This window comes from Geospiza fortis, unplaced genomic scaffold, assembly GCF_000277835.1.
Source record: "Geospiza fortis unplaced genomic scaffold, GeoFor_1.0 scaffold351, whole genome shotgun sequence".
Classification (NCBI taxonomy): domain Eukaryota; kingdom Metazoa; phylum Chordata; class Aves; order Passeriformes; family Thraupidae; genus Geospiza; species Geospiza fortis.
The window spans coordinates 1,464,985-1,484,034 of record NW_005054419.1 but is presented as its reverse complement, the minus strand read 5'-3'; the positions used below and the strand labels follow the sequence as shown (position 1 = coordinate 1,484,034).

The 19,050-nt window shown below is 40.3% G+C and overlaps 1 protein-coding gene across 13 annotated transcripts in view; it reads right to left on the bottom strand.

The window, feature by feature from the left end:
• Positions 1–19,050, bottom strand: part of PTK2 (protein tyrosine kinase 2) — a 173,147-nt gene that overhangs the window by 7,493 nt on the left and 146,604 nt on the right. For 11 of the 13 annotated variants that reach the window (XM_031061601.1, XM_031061602.1, XM_031061593.1 and 8 more), the window contains 5 exons: positions 14,894–15,005; positions 12,476–12,562; positions 11,170–11,307; positions 9,329–9,460; positions 2,527–2,589 (listed from right to left, as the gene is read on the bottom strand). In XM_031061601.1, the coding sequence (XP_030917461.1) occupies positions 2,527–2,589; positions 9,329–9,460; positions 11,170–11,307; positions 12,476–12,562; positions 14,894–15,005 (532 nt within the window). Of the gene's footprint in view, positions 1–2,526; positions 2,590–9,328; positions 9,461–11,169; positions 11,308–12,475; positions 12,563–14,893; positions 15,006–15,656; positions 16,173–19,050 lie in introns of those variants that run through there. The other 2 variants (XM_031061605.1, XM_031061604.1) reach the window with 2 other exon arrangements.

The window sequence follows — 19,050 nt, the reverse complement described above, 5'->3', positions numbered from 1 at the left end:
GTAATGGGAACACACTTTAAAACTGGTTTGCTTTTTGGTTTTGTTGCAAAGCTCTTACTCAAGGCCCATTTGCTCATCCACTTGGAAGAATTTAGTAACAGACTGAAGTGACTTTCCCTGGTAATGGCATTCATCCATCCTTCACACCAACCTCATCACTGCTGTGAGCAGCCCAAGAGGCAGCACAGTATTAAGGAATATCTCTGTGTCAACTGCCCTGGCCCTCAGGGGTGATTTTAACTTCCCCAAATCCAACAGGGAATATCATACAGTGGACACAAAGAGGTCCAGGAAATTCCTGTGAAAGTAACTTCTTGGTGCAGGTATGAAGGAAGCTGACTGGGAAAGGTGATTCCTGGAATTGCTGTTTGTAAACAGAGAGGGACTCATGGGCCAAGGGCTGACCAGTGGCTGCCTCAGTCATGGCCAGCACAAAGGAGCTGAGCTTCAAATTGCTGGTGGTAGGAGAAAAAATTCCAGCAAAACCTTGGCTATGGAGGGAGTGGACTTTGGGTGCTTTCCAGGAAATAATGAGGTCCCCTAGAAATCTGCTTTTGAAAGAAGTGGAGTCCATGGATGTCAGGTGATTTTTAAGAGCAATCTTTAAAGAGCACAGAGGCAGACAATTCCAGAGTGCTGGAAATCAAGCAAGCAGGGCAGAAAAGGGCCTGGCAGGGCAGGGATCTTCCAGAACTTAGGTGGACAAAGGAAGTGTACAGACTTTGGAAACAGGGACAGGTGGCATCTCTACAGAGATGCTGTTTGCCACTGCAGGGAGAGAATTGGTGCTGACAAAGCTTGACTGCAGTTTCAGCTGGACAGCACCACAAAAAGGGCTTTTTAAAAATGTCAACAACAACAGGAGAACCAGAAATTACACTGGTCTGTTGTTCTGTGAGGTTGGTCACCTCAAAAACAGGGACATGAAATAGAGACATTCAATCATGTCATTACCTTTGATTTGTGCTGTTAACCTAAGTATTTCAAATCTGATAACCCCAGGGGGAAAGAAAAAGACCAAGAGAGAGGCAGAAGAATGGCATCCCACTAAAACAATTCTTGCAATTTTACTTCCACAAAATTGTGTATTGAAAGTACAGGTCAAAAGAATGTGATCAGACAAGAACTGCCAAAACGTGGGTGGTAACTTCTCATTTGTATCACTGCCCAGTTTCTCATCCTCTCAGTCAGAAACTCAAATTGACTCACAGCAGCATTAAGCATTTCCCACTGCAAATGAAGTCAGAGTTATGTTCTGAATCTACTGAGAACTACAAGATCAAATTCTGTGACCAGAAATGTAGTTACCATAAATTAGAATCTCTTTTAAAACCCATTTTGTCCATGACCATGAAGTGTTTTCTTCACACCCTTTCAGATGGGGTGTGATATCGGACCACCTCATCTGGGCAGAGAGGACTTCCCCTGGAAACAGTTTGGAATCTGTAACCTGTGGCATGACCTGAAAATCTCCTGGGCATCTCAAAGCATCTTCACAAGCAGTACAAAATGCAGCAACACTTTTCTTGCTCTTTTATATAAAGATGCAACAACAGTCAAGGCCTAACAGTAACTAACAATCTTCTCCAAATTAATGGAAAAATCTTAGGAGCTTCCAGACATGAATGTCTCCAGAGACTGTTCTGCAGTGTGTCACTGATACACTCATTCATTACTGTCTTGGCTGCAAATGCAGGAAGAATTCCTAAATTCTTAAAAAGTGAGGAAATGCTGAAGCTAAAGCACAAGTTTACAGTCCCATCCCAAATGAAACAGGAGGGTGGATTTAAAATACCCACTGCTTTCCTGGGGAGAAACAGTGGATGAGCACCAGGTTTGTGTCATTAGCAGTGCCTAGCCTAATCCGCCTTTTCCAACAGTATGATCCAGAGATTCCAGGGGCAATTCAACAAGTGAAAAAATGGTTTTAATTAAATTAAACAGACAGGAGTTAAGCCACTAAGAAAGAGCACCCGAGCTGCAGCTGCTGTCTGGGAATAAAGGAATGGCTGTGGGGTTTATTCCAATTGTTTCATAGTGGATCATTTACCCCAAAGAGATTTCTGAGTAATACAACAGCAACATTTACATTCCTTGTGAGAAAACCCTTCAGATATTTAAACAACTGCAAAAGTTACTTTAATCCTGCTTCCTGTTGACAGAACTTGCAGAAAACAATCTCCATTTTTAAATAAAAGGCCAAATTCTACAGCACATGAGCACTTGGAAATTATTGTAATATATTCATGGAAACATTTTAATATTTATTTCAAGAACAGCTTCAAGGGGAGAAAACAAAAACAACCAACAAACCCCAAATCCCCCAAACTGCTGCATGAACCACTTTGCTGTGGCTGCAGTTCCCACAGAAGCTGAGCCTCTTGGAAAGCTGTACCACCATGTAATAATAGTGGAAACATTTAGCAAAACCTTTAAATCATCTCCCACCTCCAAGCCAGCGTACAGCACGTTCTAGCAGGAAACTGGAGGAAGAGCTGGGAGAGGAAAAGATCCCCCCACACTTACAGGGCCCTGGAGAGCTCCGTCCTCGCGGTCAATGCTGCCTCTGGAGTGCCTCATGTCGGGTTTCTGAAACAGAAATCCAAGGATTCACTCTGTGCTCTGCTTACCCAGTGATATGCCCTTGGCTTAGAGGCAGTGTAAAGACAGGAAAATGCTGTTTAAAACACACACTGACAAATCCAGATGTCATTTCACTCCATCCCTGCGCCCCCACTGCCGCCACCGGAGCCTTGGCTGCTCCTCCTGCAGCCGCCCCCAGCACAGAAGTCAAAATGCTCCAAAAAATATCCAAAGTACCACTGAGCTGACACAACACTGGAAAATCTGCATTTTAGTTTTCTCAAAGGCAGCAAAAGTTGGGGTTTTTTTCTGAGAAAAAAAAAAGAAAAAAAAAAGCTTGCTTCCCAACAGCAAAATTCCAACCACAGGATGAGAAACGCTGCGCATTAATTCCCGCTTCCTGCCCCAGGATGGCTTAAATGTACTTGGCTCCCTCTCCAAGCAAATGGGGCCAATTACTGGAGCTCTCTAAACACTCCATGTGGATAGGGCCAGCCAACAAAGCCATCCAGATGCCCTTTTCTTCCCATACAAGCAACAAACAAATTTATATTTCATGTGTTTTCAGCACAATACAGGAATCCAGGGCTTGGTTGTTTCTAAAAGCAAAAATAAAACCACACCGATTTTGATTTTTTTTTTTCACACATAAACCAGTCATTTTTCTCACAGAATATCCTCGAGTTGGAAGGGACTCACAAATACCACTAAGTCCAACTTCTGGCCCTGCACAGGAAAACCCCACTTATCTCCCCAGGAAATCCAGGTATGTTTTATTTATTCTTCAAGGACAACGTTGATTTCATGGAAAGACAAAGGAATAGTGGATGTGAAGCCAAAGTTAACACTGATCTGAAGACACAAGCTTAGCAAAATTACAGTGTGCTTCTTGTGCATCAATTCTGGCACTTAAAAACAGGATTTATCTGACTCTCTCCTACAAGACTGAATGAGGAGTCACTGATAACTTAAGAGATAAAATGGTCACACATAATATGGAAATAACATTTTTTAAATTTAGAGAAATGTAGGTGTAACTAAACACAGTGCCACTTAACTGACCACATGTTCCTTCAGAGTTAATTTCAGGGGAAAAATACATCCTTTTCTTGTTTTAAGGCTATTTGAGATTCTTTCTTTCTTTAAAAATACTAAAGAATAATTCCAACTCACAAATCCTACTAAATGACCCTAAAAACCAGCAGGGCAGAAGGAACCTGCAAAAGCACAGTAATATTGATCTTCTGTCATTAAAAACAGTTCAGTTGTGCTGCCATGTCAGAAGGGCTTGCATTTGGGATTTTCATTCAGTCTTCTGCACACTGAGTGGGGCACAGCCAGAGAGAGTCACTGCCTGAAAGAACTTGCAGATTAAAAATAGAAAATCATATCAGACAGGGAAACATTTAACCCCCTCTAAACATGAAGAACTGAAACAGGCACAAGTGGTCTCCTCATTTTTTTCCAGGAATTTGTGACAAATTTCAAGATGAAACATACCATGACTCATCTCCAGTTTATTTCCTTATTATGATAAAGGAATTTTTTTCTGATTGAAGTCTCATTTGATATGAGTATGTCTGAAACTTCTCTAGACAGGTAAAGTCATGATTCTCATAGTATTCTTCAGCTAAATCAAATAGTTATCCTTGTTAAATATCCATATAAAGCATATGACAAACTACATTTCTATTACACTGATGCTCACAATTTGCCATCATTTCATGTTCATTTCTAGCCAGGGAAGTGCCCAAACTCTTTGGAAATAACCAAAGACTGTTTCATCACAGGGGTCTTTAATGCTCTCTGCTTAGCAATTATTTACTCAATAGCAATTATAATTGCTATTTACTTATACGAATTTATTACTCAAAAAATGCACCTTAAACCATGGAATGGTTTGGGCTGGAAAGGACCTTAAAGATCTTCTCATTCCAACCCCCTGCCATGGGCAGGGACACTTTCCCCTGGACCATCTAGACCACATCCCTCAGACCAGACTCCAGAGACAATGAAACACTGAGCATTTTAGAAGAGTCAGAAGCACAAAAATGCACTCAAGTCCAAGTAACAGGACTTTTTTTCCTAATAATATAAGAAAAAACTGAAATTAGCAGACACAAAACCCATCTCCTCTCCTTGTCATGCTGAGAAGGTCCCTCCTTCCAGCATCCAAAGGCTCCAAGTCACAGGAACAATTCCATTCCCCAAGTCTCCACCAGCAGCCGACGTGCAGAACATTGAGTTCCCTCCAGGACACCCCATGTTGGACAGCACACAACCCACAGCCCAGGAACTGCTGCACAGAAAAGCTGAAAATGCTCACCAAATATTACAAAAATGGTGAGTATTAACTTGGTCTCCACACAAACAGCTTGGAGATGCTGCTCTGGCATCTCCAAGAACTTGATCCCAAACTGCAGATCCCAAGTGCCAGGGGGTGATGGCAAAGCTGAGGGACCCTGAGCAGCTACACCTCAGAAATAAGGAAAAAATCCTTTAGCAGGACATGAATTTCTTTCAACTTCCACAAGCATTCTCCTGTGCTCCATCAAAACCTGGGCAGTCAGGAACACGTGGAACAAAAGAGAAGTGTTCAACTTTTGTGTCCAAGGACTGAGAAAAGTCCCAATTATATATTTACTGATTTTAATGTTCTAATAAATTCTAACAACTCCCATTTGACTAAATGATTTTCTGGTTTATTCTCTTGTGTAGATGTGTAAATGTCAGAAGGCAAATTATTTTACAGTAAAGGTGATTTTGATGATCAAACTCCCATTGTATTTTAAAGTATTATTCAGCAGCAATTCTTCCACTTCTGCAGTTGCAAGAGCTTTGAGCCCTTCATGCTGCCACAACACAAATGCATTGCTGAAGTTTTAATTCTGAGATCCTTCAGCTGTTTAATGCAACATTCTCTAGGTCAACACTCAGCCTCACACCAAACCTGTTCTGTACTTCACATACCATTTCACAGCCCCAGACAACACCCTGCCATGTTCCCAGTCCCTGCCATGGCTCGGGACCTCCCAAAAACCACACACAGAAAGAACTGTATGTTGTTAAAATCTTGCAGAAAAACAAAGTCCTTCAAAATTAAATGGATTTTTTTTAAAATAAATAAGCCTACTATCTGAAATCTTTGGAAATGCCAAGAAGAATTTTCAGACAGGATGTGTATGTTGACAAAGTGGGACATAAGCCACTTTATTTCCAGTATTTCTGGTTACTTGCTAATAAAAGAATATGTAAGCCTTGGAGTTCTCAGGACATACTGAATTGTAATGTCTTGGTGGGATTTTCTCAGGCTTAAAATTAGAATCTTATTTTAGCAACAGTTCACATCAATTAGACTTGAATTGCAGTTCTCAGTGTCAAAATAGGACAAAAACCACAACTATGTGGGAATTTCAGAAAAAAACCCCGACGAACTCAAGCATGATAAGGAAAATATGTAAGTTATTTCTTCTTAAGCTATCCCAGAAGGGACTATAAATTTCTTAGTACAAAACTGTTCTGTCTGCTGAGGAGTTACTAACAGGCATGCACATATATATCTTTATTTATCTGATTAAAAATAATGTACATAACATCAGCCCAGCCAGAAAGGAAGGTTCAAAATGGAAACTCCAAATAAAGGAAGGAGCAGGCAATCAAATAGGCCTAAAAGAAGAGATGTGTAAAACGTTCAGAGATAATTTCTGATTGTTTTAGATTGTTTGCAGTGCAGCCATTTCATCTTCCACCTGAAGGTGCCCTGGACAGAGACTGTGTCCTGTAGCGATATGCATCAAGCTTTAGGGGCACTAATGCTTTGTGTCTCCTGTTCAGCTTTCTCAAAAATAATTCACCTATTTCTGTCCTTCCTCGAGATGATCCTCTCCACAGCACTTTTATCAATAGAGCATGAAAATTTAATGATCACAAGTTTTAATCAGTGTCCATTAAAGCTGGCAGACCTGAAGTGCTGCCTCCCCTCCCTGTCAGGGGCTGGAGTATCAGTCCTGGATCCCCCAAAATCAACCCCTCCACCAATTCTCTCCTCACTCTCCAATGAATGTATTTGGAACAATTTAAAATCAAACACTTCCTTACTCTTCAGTTTTTACACAACAGATTTATTTTCGTTCAGGAGCTCCCCATGAGGAGACACCTGTTTGTTTTCCCTTTTTACAGCAGAATTTCCAGAATTCTGGATTCTGTTAAGGCTGCAGCTTGAAAACAACATTTTTATCCTTTCAAGTACTAACTAGTCCCATGTTCTCCAAGGACCAGTTTCAGGCAAACTGCTTACACTGATAACAAGCTCCCCAAAGACCAGCACATTTCCATTTCAATGCCACTGCACTGAATTCCCCCTCTGGGGAGTCCCCTCCAGCAGCATCAGTGCTGTTTATCCCTGTACCAATGTGCTGTGAGTTCTATTTTCTCCCTGCAGAAGCAGCAATAAATTTCAAGTCATGAGCAAGTTGGTGTTACTCTGGGGAAACAAAAATTGTACCAACAGAAACTCACAGAGGATTTTCCATCTTGTTGCAGTGTCTTACAATAAATCATTTGCAGTTGCTCTCCTGTGAGTCCAACTCTCAGTAGTACAAGTGGGATGTGCTCTAGAGCCTGAGGATTGGGTAAATAGAGCTGTTTTTGGAAGCAGACAGTTTACACTGAGAACACTACACGTGGTTAAAAAAGTTAAATATTATAGTTAAGTAAGTTAAATATTAAAATCTGACTCTGTTGTTCTCTGTGCTGAAAAGGACAAATATTATTTGAAACCTGTCTAAAGCAGGCAAGGGAGGGCCAGATTTCTTCTCTCTAAATCACATGGAATGAAAATAGGGGAGGCCCTTCTTCCCAGGGCAGAAATGTTGTCACTCACTAGAGGACCCTGGCCAAGGAGCATGTGTAATATCTGGCTTATTTCTATGCTGGACATCATTATATGGCCTTAATGCCTCAATAAATGACTTTTTTACACCTGTTTGGACTCTCATGTCTGAATTGTGGATATTCTTCAGGAGACCTGCAAGGCTTCCAAGAGTGACTCCTCGCTGTGACTTTTCCACATCTTCACTTCCTCAGGGCTAAATCTAGAAACTCACCCACATTCCTTTTCCAAGAAACACCCATCCATAAACTGAATATTCTCCTGACACACATCCTGCTATGGGCTCAAAGGCACCCTATGGCTACCAGCAGCTCATTTAGCTCCTGACATGAGGTATAAATTTGTAATAGGCATCCAAGGGTGAACATTTACAGTCAAAATGTTAATGTGGAAAGAAAAAGAACTGAAATTTCTTATGGATTCCAATTCCTTAACAGAATAGATGCAAGAGAGATGGTGTTTCCTCACAATAAAACAAACACAAACTCGAAACACAGCAAATCTCTCCCAAACTGATGCTATGAGTGTATTACAGATGAAAGAAAAATCAGCAAGTTCCTTCTCTATGTCAATTTGAGGGATGATAAACATCCTACACTACAAATAATCATCATTTATTCTACACAAAAAATCAGAAAGTTTTCTGCAGAAAGTTCCCACACAACCTACTGCCACCCCTGCAATGTCAATGCCCCATTCCCAAGAAAGCTGATTCCACAAAAAGTTCTTGAGCATCTTTCAAGTTTTAATTGTCAGTGGGATGAGTTTGACCTCTTGGGTTGTGTAGGTCACAAGCAAGTGGTGCCACACAAGACAGGAAAAACTAATGCCAAAATTAGGGAAGAAATTTTCCTTTCCCCTCCCTCTCTTCAGACCAAGCAATCTGGGCACAGGGATTTGTTTGCTGTCATCCCAATGGGAAACTGCAAATTCCCAAAATGGACTTAGAAGGAAACCAGTTTCAACACCCATTAATCAAAAGTCACTTCTTAGCTCAGGCACAATGTGGATCTCAGCTAGAACATGTCCTGGACATGGGAGCATCTACCAGCAGCTCCAACACAGGAGATTTCCAAACAACAACATTTCCGAAATATGCCTAAGGTCAAGCACAGGGCTGCTGTCTGCCACAACCCACACACAGCTCTGTAAATTATCCCCTGTCCTGTGAGCCTCAGGCACCCACAGGCTCCTGGTGACATTCCACTCCCACCTTCTACTCCATCTGTATCCATCAGCCTCGAGCAGGAGAAATTTAACACTCAACTTGAATTTTGACAACTGGGAAGCCACAGCTGAACCAAAAAACCATATACCAGTGGCACTGACAACAATTCTCAGTGGAATTGCAGAGAAACACCATCAGAACATCCCATTACCAATGAATCTTCTTCCTGCTTGTGGTGAGGTTCAGAGCTTTTGCCTCCTCACAGAGCTCTCTCTTATATTATTTCTTCCCACTAACATGTGTCATTATTCCTCCAGGGCAAGGCTGGGTACAACTCTTAGCACAGCCACAACTCTTGGATGGTTACATCTTTTTCAGGGGTAGAGTTCTGTGTAAGAACAAAAGTCAACCTCCAGATAGGCACAGAATTATACCCACAACTTCCCCCACACAAACACTCAACTGGATAAAATGAGATTCACCAAAAGCCACAGCTGTTCAAGAGATCTGAAATACAGTTCTCACTAGCCCAACACTTATTTTAAAACCTGTTTCCAAACCCACATTTTGGGGGTCCTGTATCCTGTAAATTGTCTCATTTCACAGAAATGACCGGTTTTAATGAGCTGCAATACAAAACCCAAGAATCAGAAGGAATTAAGAAGCTCTGTGAAACAAAGAATTACCAGGAATCGTTCTTCTTTTTCGAGCCAGCGCTGATCCTCCTCCATCTCCTGCTGCTGCCGTATCAACCTCTCCTCCATGAGGTGTGTGGGCAGAACCTGGCTCATCCCACGGATGTCCAAAGTGCCTGAATCCTACAATCCACAGGAAATTTATTCAGTCTCACAATTTCAAATTCCTATCAACAGGTGCAAGAACTTAGAGATGATAAAAGGAAAGTTTTTTAGAAGTCAATTCTTGGCAGCAATCAAGCAGAGTTTCTGCAGCTCCTCAAAAGCTGAAGCAGAGCACTGGAAGAAATTCCCTCCAACCCTGAAGTTTTTATCTGCCTTGCTCTTAGTCACTGCAACCAAAAAAGATTTGAAAGATTCTGTTCTGTTTTTCAGCAACATTGTCACTTCCTGTGTTGCACTTCATTTAAGCTGGACAACAAAACCAGACTTATCAATCTTGTTTTCTTGGTCTTGAGCAACAATGTAACCATCCAGTTGTTAAAAGCTACAAGATACATTTTTTAAAATCAAACAAATACACTCTTCAGTGTTAGCTGACAGCGGCAAACAAAGCATGTCACAAAAACATTTTTAATGAATTTTTGTCCAAATATTTATGGCTGCATTAAGCTTACAAAGCATGTCACAAAAACATTTTTAAATGAATTTTTGACCAAATATTTATGCCTGTCTTAAGCTTACAAATATTCCACATACCATACCCCAATGCTGCCTGGAAATCATTAGGAAATAGTGTATAAATTAGTATTTTTTAAAAGCCGAGGGAAATTTGGTAACAAAGTTCCCTGTATTTCAGAGACCACTTAAAGTTTATCAGGAACACAGGGAATAGAGCTGGTTAGAGAAGAAAAAAAAATTAAGACAGAAGCTGCAAAAACTGAATCTTTGTGGAAGGAAAAAAATGGTATTAAAAAGTGTACAACAGTGGAGAACAGAAAAAAAAAAGACAGGAGGTTAAAGGGGGAATTAATTTGATGTTCCTCAGCAGCTCAGTGCAATCATGACAGGCTGGAGAGCACCCAGAAGGAATTCAGCTCAGGAACAGTCTTCTAGACCCTCTCATTTTCTCTTCTGGGTAAGTCACAAAGAAGTCTCAATCCTTCAGCTGTGCTGGGTATCTCCCAAGAGATTTTTTTTTAATGAGTGTTCCCATCTCTGTGAACAGCAGTAAGTTCCAGTAAAGCCTTCTCTTAACAAACACCAAATATTTGCTATCACTCAGTTAGATAAGTAGTAACAACTTCATCAAGAATTCATGTGAAGTGATACTTCATGCCCAGCTGTCACTGTCATATTTTCTGAAAAATCTCTTAGCCTAGGATTCTTCTTCTGGGAAGCTGAGAAGCCTCAGAGAAAAAAGGAAAACAGTATTATCTCATTTGTTTCTCCTGTGTTTTGCTGCTTTGGAATGTGGTTGGAGATTGTTTATCCAACATGTGAATTGTTTTTTACTTAATGACCAATCACGGTCAGGCTGTGTTGGGACTCTGGAAGGAGTCATAGAGCTTTTCTTTATTATCTTTTAGCCTTCTGTCTATACCCTTCCTCTATTCTTTAGTGTAGTTTAGTATTCTTTAATATAATATAGACCATAAAATAATAAATTAGCCTTCTAAGAACATGAAGTCAGATTCATCATTTCTCCCTTCGACAGGGGTCTCAGAAAATACAAGACCCAGTCCACTGCAGTGAGGCAATTTTAAAAGCACCAGAAACTCTCAGTTCTCTTGGAACAGATCTACCTAAATAACAGAAGTAATACAATTTATAATAATAAAAAGTGCATTGAAGTGTACAGAACACAGCAGCAGATGTGTCAGATCTCCTACCTCCATGTTGGGTTGCCACACTGATATTTCCTGAGGCCGATGGTTCCAGGAATCTGTTTGATCCAGGAGAGAAGCCTGCCCAGGATAAATGCTGCCTGCCATGGCTGGTATCCCATGAGAACCAGGGTAGCCAGACACCTTTAGGGGGCAAAAAACCCCACAGGGGCAAAAACAAAGAGAAAAACGGAGATATTAGTAAGACCTGTGCTTCCCCATAATGGAAACATCCCCTCCAAGACATGAAAGCAGAGAAATTACTCAATTCAAGCAGTCACTGAGAGGAAGAAGAGAAGCAACATCAGAAGAAGGAAGCTGAGCCAAAATATGACACCTCTGTTTTAAGTCTTTAAGGATGCTCATCATAACATAAGTATTTTAGAATAACTGCAACAGTACAGAAATACAGCTTTTGAGGAGTAGTATTTTATGGTTTCTATCAAACCAGCGGCATCAGAGCATGCTCTAACCTCTGCAGGCAAGGAGATCAAAGTCCTCTGAGGACAAAACTCAATCTATAGATACATATGTAAGAGCTCCACATGCAGAGCTCATGTTCCAGGTAATAGGAGCCTGCAAACATCACCCTACAGAGCCCCACAAAAATGTACCCCCTGCTGTATCTTACAGGCTTAAGGCTTGAGTGGCAGCATGTAATTAGAGTGCTGAGCTGAGTGGCCTGGGAACTTCTCTGCAGGAAAATCCAAGTAGTTTTAATGAGCCTGAAGTACTTATTAAATCAATGAAAACCTCCCTCCCTTCATGGAAAAAAATCCCCTTGACTGAGACAGCTGTAATATGGCTGTAGCCTTGAACAAACCTAAAATTGCTCAAAGTCCTTTAAAGACAAACTTTTGTTCTGAATTTCTTCAGCAGTTTTAGGAAGAAAAGCAAGACCTGTGAGTATATAACATGGTAGAGCTAAAGGCAGCAGCTATCAGGACACAGAAAATAAAATACCAATGACCCCAAGGAAAGGCCCCCAGTTAATGCCATTTTATAAAGCCAGTGATTTCACAGCTCAGCACAAATGTCAACATGAACACCACATTCCCTCAATAAATATGGAAATGCCCAATGTGTTTCACTGCAGTTTCAGGAATCTGAGCACCATATCAGATGTGGAAATATTTACCATCTGGAGTAAACCTACCAGGCTCAGTTTGAGTTTTTTTTTTCCTATGTAAAACAAAACTCAGAACTGAACTGAATTAAAATAAACCATGTAAGAAGTGCATCGATCCCACCAGCTGCATCTAAACCCACATTTGTAAAAAAAAACAAACATGCATGGTATTAAATGTAATACCTGGTAATGATTTGGCTGTACCATATGCTGCGGGCTTGGATAAAATCCTTCACTGGACCTGGGGCTGGGGTAACCAGGTCTACTGGGCTGTAAAGAAAAAGGAATTTTTAGAATCATTAAACACACACACCTAAACACAGAAAATTATGTTTCAGTCAGACAAACATTTACAGGTTTGGCAAACTTTAAAATAACCACAAAACATATTTTCTATAATTACAAATACTTTTTAAAAACAACTAAAATTAAGTTTTCCTCCATTTTTGCTTGGCAATGGATGCAGCTGAATTGTTTGCTCAGTATGTCAATAAATAATTCTTGCTCTGTGAATTCTTTGTATTTATTTAATTGCTTGCACTCAATGACCTGCCCTGTTCTGTTCCACTCTAGAGAGAACATAATCTAAGAACCTAAGCCTTAAATCAAAATTCCAGGTGCAATACAGTCTTGTTTCCAATTTTTGCTGTTAATTTGCTGCTTTTGTGACTGTTCTCAAAAGTAAATTCTTTTGTTTCAGTAAGAATAACACAAACCAAATGGATTTATTTGCATGGCTATTGCCATGTGATATTCTGAGGTATAAAGTTAGTTCTGATTATTAACTTCTGTGTAACTAATAACCTCAACATGGAAAGTGCTTTTGATCATATTCTGAATCTTCAAAGGTATAGTTGAGGGTTTCTTTTTGAATTAGGAACAGCATTCTGGGTATTTCAGGAGGAGAAAAATTAACCAAAAAGGAAAAAACCCTTAAACTTCATCATTCTGCAAAGGGCTCTCTCAGTCCTTCTAGTAGTTAAAGGCAACCAGAATTTATCATTGCTTGATGAAAACATTCACTCTCATTCTGGACTAGGATGTTTTCTGTCTCAGGGTTCTAACAGAAATATCACTGTGAGATACAAGTGATCTCATAGCATGGATTGTGAGACCTGGGAATTGTCTGAGGATGTGCAGGAGTTTTAAGACCTGCAACAATCTGCAACACTTACAATGAATCAGCAGAAGAATAAAAAAAAATCAGTTGTCACATTAGAAAATTAGATAACAATTAAAGAGACACTTAAAACCTCATACCTACAAGATTCCACTTGTTCCAATGCCATTATTAAACACATACATATTTTACACAAAAGAAATGTATTAAAAAAGCTAACCAACAACAGCATCAGAAAACCAGTTTATTTCTACAAGGACATAGCAACCCTCTCAAAACAGATTCTCCCCAGTGGAAGAATTAACTGCATTTTTAACATATCTTTGGTCAAGTGTTTCAGTTCATACACCACACAAAAAGGTGCTCATTTCAAATTAAGCATTATACTGGTTCAATTTATGCAGTTTATCTGCTTCTGTAACTTGGAACATTGTCTGTTTAGACAAACACCAAATCCTGCTAATTCATCTCAGATGACTGAAAAGGTTGATGGATTGTTTGCTGTTTCTAACTCTGAAATGAAAACAGCAATTCCACTGCCCATATTTTCTATTTGCCATCAAGGTACCAAAATGCAGAACTAAGCTCAGAAATCTGATCTATCAGGCAACAACCTGGAAATGGAGAGAAAAACACCCCAAAATCCCCAAACAAACACAAACCCTCCCTCTCCCCTCAAACCAAAACAAAAACAAAAAGTTGCCTTTCTATGAGTGCTGGGGAATGTGTGCAGCACAAGGTGCCACACAAGTACTCCTAGAATCATTATCAGAATTATTATTAATAAATTATTATTCTAGAACCTGGGAGCTCCAGGAATTCACCACAACTATCAGGATACAGACAATATGCTGGTGACTGCACAAAATTTAAATTCTTCAAAATACAGGTTTGAACTTTTAAGCAACATCTTACAAAAATAACTCTGAGGGGAAGCAGAGTGAGAGGGAACTGGAGAGGTTGGACTCCCACAGCTGCAGAAGCCATCAGTGACATCCAAACAGGACAGAAATGAAAATGAAGTGGAAACTAAACCACGTACGTTCCTTGGAAACAAACCCCTCATTTTCTGTCCAGAAGAAGGAAAATGCAATTAGCTGACTCCTGTCCTGTCACTAATGTGTTATAAATAAACTTCATGCTGGCCTGAGAGCTCATTAGCCAACAATTTACAGGAGTGCTACAAGCAAGAAGGAAAAGGAAAAGCCAGGACACAGTTTTGTGGCAGCTCTGGGGTTTTTTTACAATTTCAAGTAGAAACAGAAAATCTTTAAAGCAGTATCACAGCACAGATCAGTTCTAAGCACAGTTCAAGCAGAGCTAGGTCATTTCAGGCAAAGATTCCCAGATGGGGACAGAACTGGCCAAAATGCCGTGGTTTGAACCAACCCATCAGGGCAGGCTCTGAAGAAATAAATGGAATAAAAAGAAAGTTTATGTTTGTTTTTTATTAAACACACGTAATTTGCAGTCTTAGCTACCTTGGGAGGAGCTTCATCTGATCCTCCTGAGTCCCAGGACACTGTGACTTGTCGCCTGGATTCCATTCTCATTCGTTCTTCTTGCTGCAGCTTCTCTTCCTCCAGTATTGTACTAAAGAAAACACATTGCAATCAAGCAAAACTCCAATTTCAGTGACTAACAAACCTCTCCCCACAGCCCTTGCATTTTTCAGACTAATAAACAGTACTTAACTTAAAATGTTATAAAATTACCGAGAGCCAAACTTATTTCACATACACTGGTTTTGTGTGTGGAAAGCAGTATCAAGAAGAAGTATTTCTGTAGGATTACCAGGGTGCTTCTAACAATGAAAACAGCATCAATTTTCAGAAAGCTGTGGTTGATCTCACACACAATTTTTTTCCATAACAGTTCTTTTTATGTGCAATTACACAGAGAAGTCCTCAAAGACAATCAATCAAGCACTTACTTGCATGAAAGCTTAATCTTCACAAGAAAATATTCTATTGAACTGCTGCAAAGGTTCAAAACAAACCAAAAATGTTCTTTACTGAAACTCAAGAGCTTCAGATCACTGGGATTTTTTTTTCTTTTTTAAAAGCAAGCAGTCAAAAATACTTCTTCAGCTCTTACGTTTTAGCCTAACCAGGAACACATTCAGCAAAGCAATTTAGCAAAACAGAAAGATCTGACAGTATTCACTCAGCTTCTAAGCATTCAGGTCAAAAGGCTGCATTTTCACAAAGTACAAGACAGTAGTAAAACCAGTTTGCTACTTACCACTGTTCTGACTATTAAAAAGCCTGTTTGAAGCTGAACGTGCTCCTGCTGCCCCCACAGCCAGCCTCCTCCCAGCTCTGCTATGTGGCTTATTAATGTTGGATATTTGCCATTTGAAAAAGACTCAGAGAGAAGCTTTGAAAGAGGGAGCTGCCAATTCCTTGGAGCCGCACGCTACGCGGACGCTCTGGAGATGTGAGCAGGGCAGATGCCCCCAGGGTAAAGACAATCCTGTGGAGGAGCTACTCCAGTTTCTTTATCACTCAGGAGTTTCCAGAAACAAAGCTAAGTTCTGAGTTTATAATCTCCTGTTCAGTCTGCTAAACAACCACCCAGAATTACTCATTCAGGGGATGAGATCAACTCCAGCAATCTATTCTCATCGTGAAACTTCACTGCTTATTTCAAGAATAAATTCCTGCTGGAGACAAGAACTTTGCTTTTCCTTACTCAGCCAAAAAAACCCCAAACTATGCCGCTTCTAAAAAGCAGAGAAGCTTGTCTCGCTGCAGCTAAATCAAGTTTATAACTATTGCTGCAATTTCAATCCATCACTGCTGAAGCAACACAAGAATGTGGAACAAAAGCAAAATCAGACGAGTTATTCGTAAAAGTCACCCTGCTAGAACTACCATGGAAACACAGCTACAACCCAACAGAGGGAATGAAGAGAGAATCCTTCAATTTTACCTCTCTCTTCCTTCAGAATAAGGAAAATGCAAGATTTCCTACTTGAACCTATGAAGAACTGGCATAAAACTCCTGCTTTAAAGCTATGTCACACTTCAGGTATCCTGTATTTTTATGCAGCATGAGAAAGCAGCCAACAGCCATGAACCATGATTATCATCTTTCCAGACAAGACCTCAGGATTAAAAAAACCCTCGACAAAACAAGACCAAAAAAAAACCCCCAAAAAAGTTTGCCCAGATTAATGAAAGTGAAATTAATAAAACTCAGGTTTTTAACCAAGCTGTTGATACAGCAGTTGCTCTAATCTCAACAAAAGAATAGAATGGAGTTGGCTGGTAGTAGCTGGCTAAATTTAGAGATGGCTTAGTGACAATTTGGGGCCATGTGTGGAATTTGTCACAGCACAGTCCTGGTTTTCCATAGAAAGGAATGAAACCCCAATACCTCTGCTTTGCTATCAAAGCCATTTCATCTAGGGTGCCCCAATGTGCAACACCATCAGCTTGTATCACCAGAAATGACACATTTCTTTTGAAATTACTTCTTTTTCTTAACACAGGCTCAGCTTTTTGCCTTACAACTGCAGTACAACCTCCCTGCTCGTGCCATCAGGAGGTTCTTTCCCAGCAGCCCAGAGCAGCCTGGCCAGAGGCTGATGGGCTGCAGCAGCATCTGTACTTGGATGCCCTTGATTCTGCTGACAAGAATATAAAATAGAAATGCCTCAGAGAAGCACTACTAGAAAAAACCACAAGGAATAGAAATGACTCACAGAAACGTCTTTGTTTTCACAAAGGGAAGACCGGTCTGTGGATGAAGGAAGAGTGTGCCAAGAGATATTTTTGACGTTTCCTCAGCGCAGCTGCTCAAGTTCTTTGAACAGTTTATTAGAATTTGCAGAAGGTCAGGAGAAGTCAGATCTAGGCATATTTTCCCAAACTGCACATACTTTTAGCAGCAAAGAGGAGCAAGCAGAGAATTCTATCCCTGTGGTTCCCCTAGCAAACCTTGAGGTAGCATAGACAAATTTAACTCAACTTCTCTGCAAGGTGAAGGCTCAAGAAAAATCTCAACTATTAAAAGTTTTCATAATTGATAAACTTACTTAATTTACAAAGAACTTTTTACTGAAATTGGCCTGTGACAGCGAAAAAGAAACATTTATGGGGACCTTCAGTGTAGGAATATTTAAATTACTAAACTGTATCCTCATATTCCAAAAAGGCACAGCAGCACCAGTGTCTCCTGCTACACTCGTGTGGGAACCTACATCAAGTGCTGACCCCCCAAAAAGCACTTCTTTCTTTCTCTCTGCCATATAGAGCAACATACTTGCACATATTGTTCTATATGAAAGTACTTTTATATGGATTATGGACTATTCTTAATGGTCACAGGCAAAGAACAGAGGAACAGCAAAGCATTTTGCAGCCTCCATCATGTATCTAAGTATGTGTTAGAATCTTTTTTTTTGTCAGAATGCCATAAAAGACTCAAACTGCCCTCACCCTTACCAATTTTCATTTATAAGCAACATTTCAGGATCTACATCAAATGCAGCAATGCAAAGGCTTTTCCAAGACACAGTGAAAAAAGTCATTAAATGACATTAATTTGAAAATTTAAAATCCTTTTATATTATTTACCATTTAGATTATTTATATAATTTTGCAAGACAAAAAATCTCTTTACACAAAAACAGCAAGGCAACACAGACTTCCCAATTTAAAAAAATCCTATATTCCAATTCTGACCAAGTCAGAATTGCAGGAGTAGCAGGGTAGCACCTCACTGCCCTGACCTAATCTCACTTTTAACCCCCCTCCACCACTTGAAAAGGGGACTTGGAATGCAATCATAAATTACATTTGGAAATCCACAATCCACCCATTTGTTTCTGTGTTTGCTGGGAAGACTGACTCAACCACATCCACTTCAGACAGATCAAATGCTATAAAATTACTACTCTAATAACAGTACTTAAATTCATATGTAGCAACAAATAACAGTGCATAAATTGTGCAGAAATCAGCACCTTTGTCTTGCACAATCAGCTGCAAATTCAGTTTGGGTAAAGCAGCTGTTACTATGAAACAGAAAAAGCACCAAATAACAGAGAGCATGTGAAATGCTTATGCTCCCATCTACGCTATTCCAGATGCACAAGATTTTTCCCAAAGCCATGAAGTTTTTTTTTTCATTAAACCAGAGAGGAATGAATGCTGCAGTGCTGTATATGACTCCAAGCAAACATCCAGTCTGCTCTCAGCTTGAAGAGACTGCCCTGGACAGCATCCAGAACGAGCAGCAGCAACACCACAGGGAAAGGCCACCAGGGAAATAGATTGTTTTTGCAAGTTCATGGGAATTTGAGTTCTGAAACCCAATCTTCCCTAGCTGCCTGAGACTGCCTCATCATCAGGGAATTGGCAACATTTCCAGTGAGAGGCTGGCTCTGTCTGGAGCAGCAAGAAGCAGCCCTAAGGACAACCATGATGCCTAAATTTGGGAGATAAAGGTCACCAGTTTGGTGGGGCAGAAAGTTCCTTGCTTTGGTGGGAACAGAGTGAAAACTGGATTTTAGGGTTGCAGTGGCCCCAGGAGAGAGGTTGCCCTGTAAACAAAGCACCAAATGTCCCAGCATGACCAGAGGAGCAAACACCCCTCCACAGTGGGTGCACTTTTCATGCAGAATGAGATG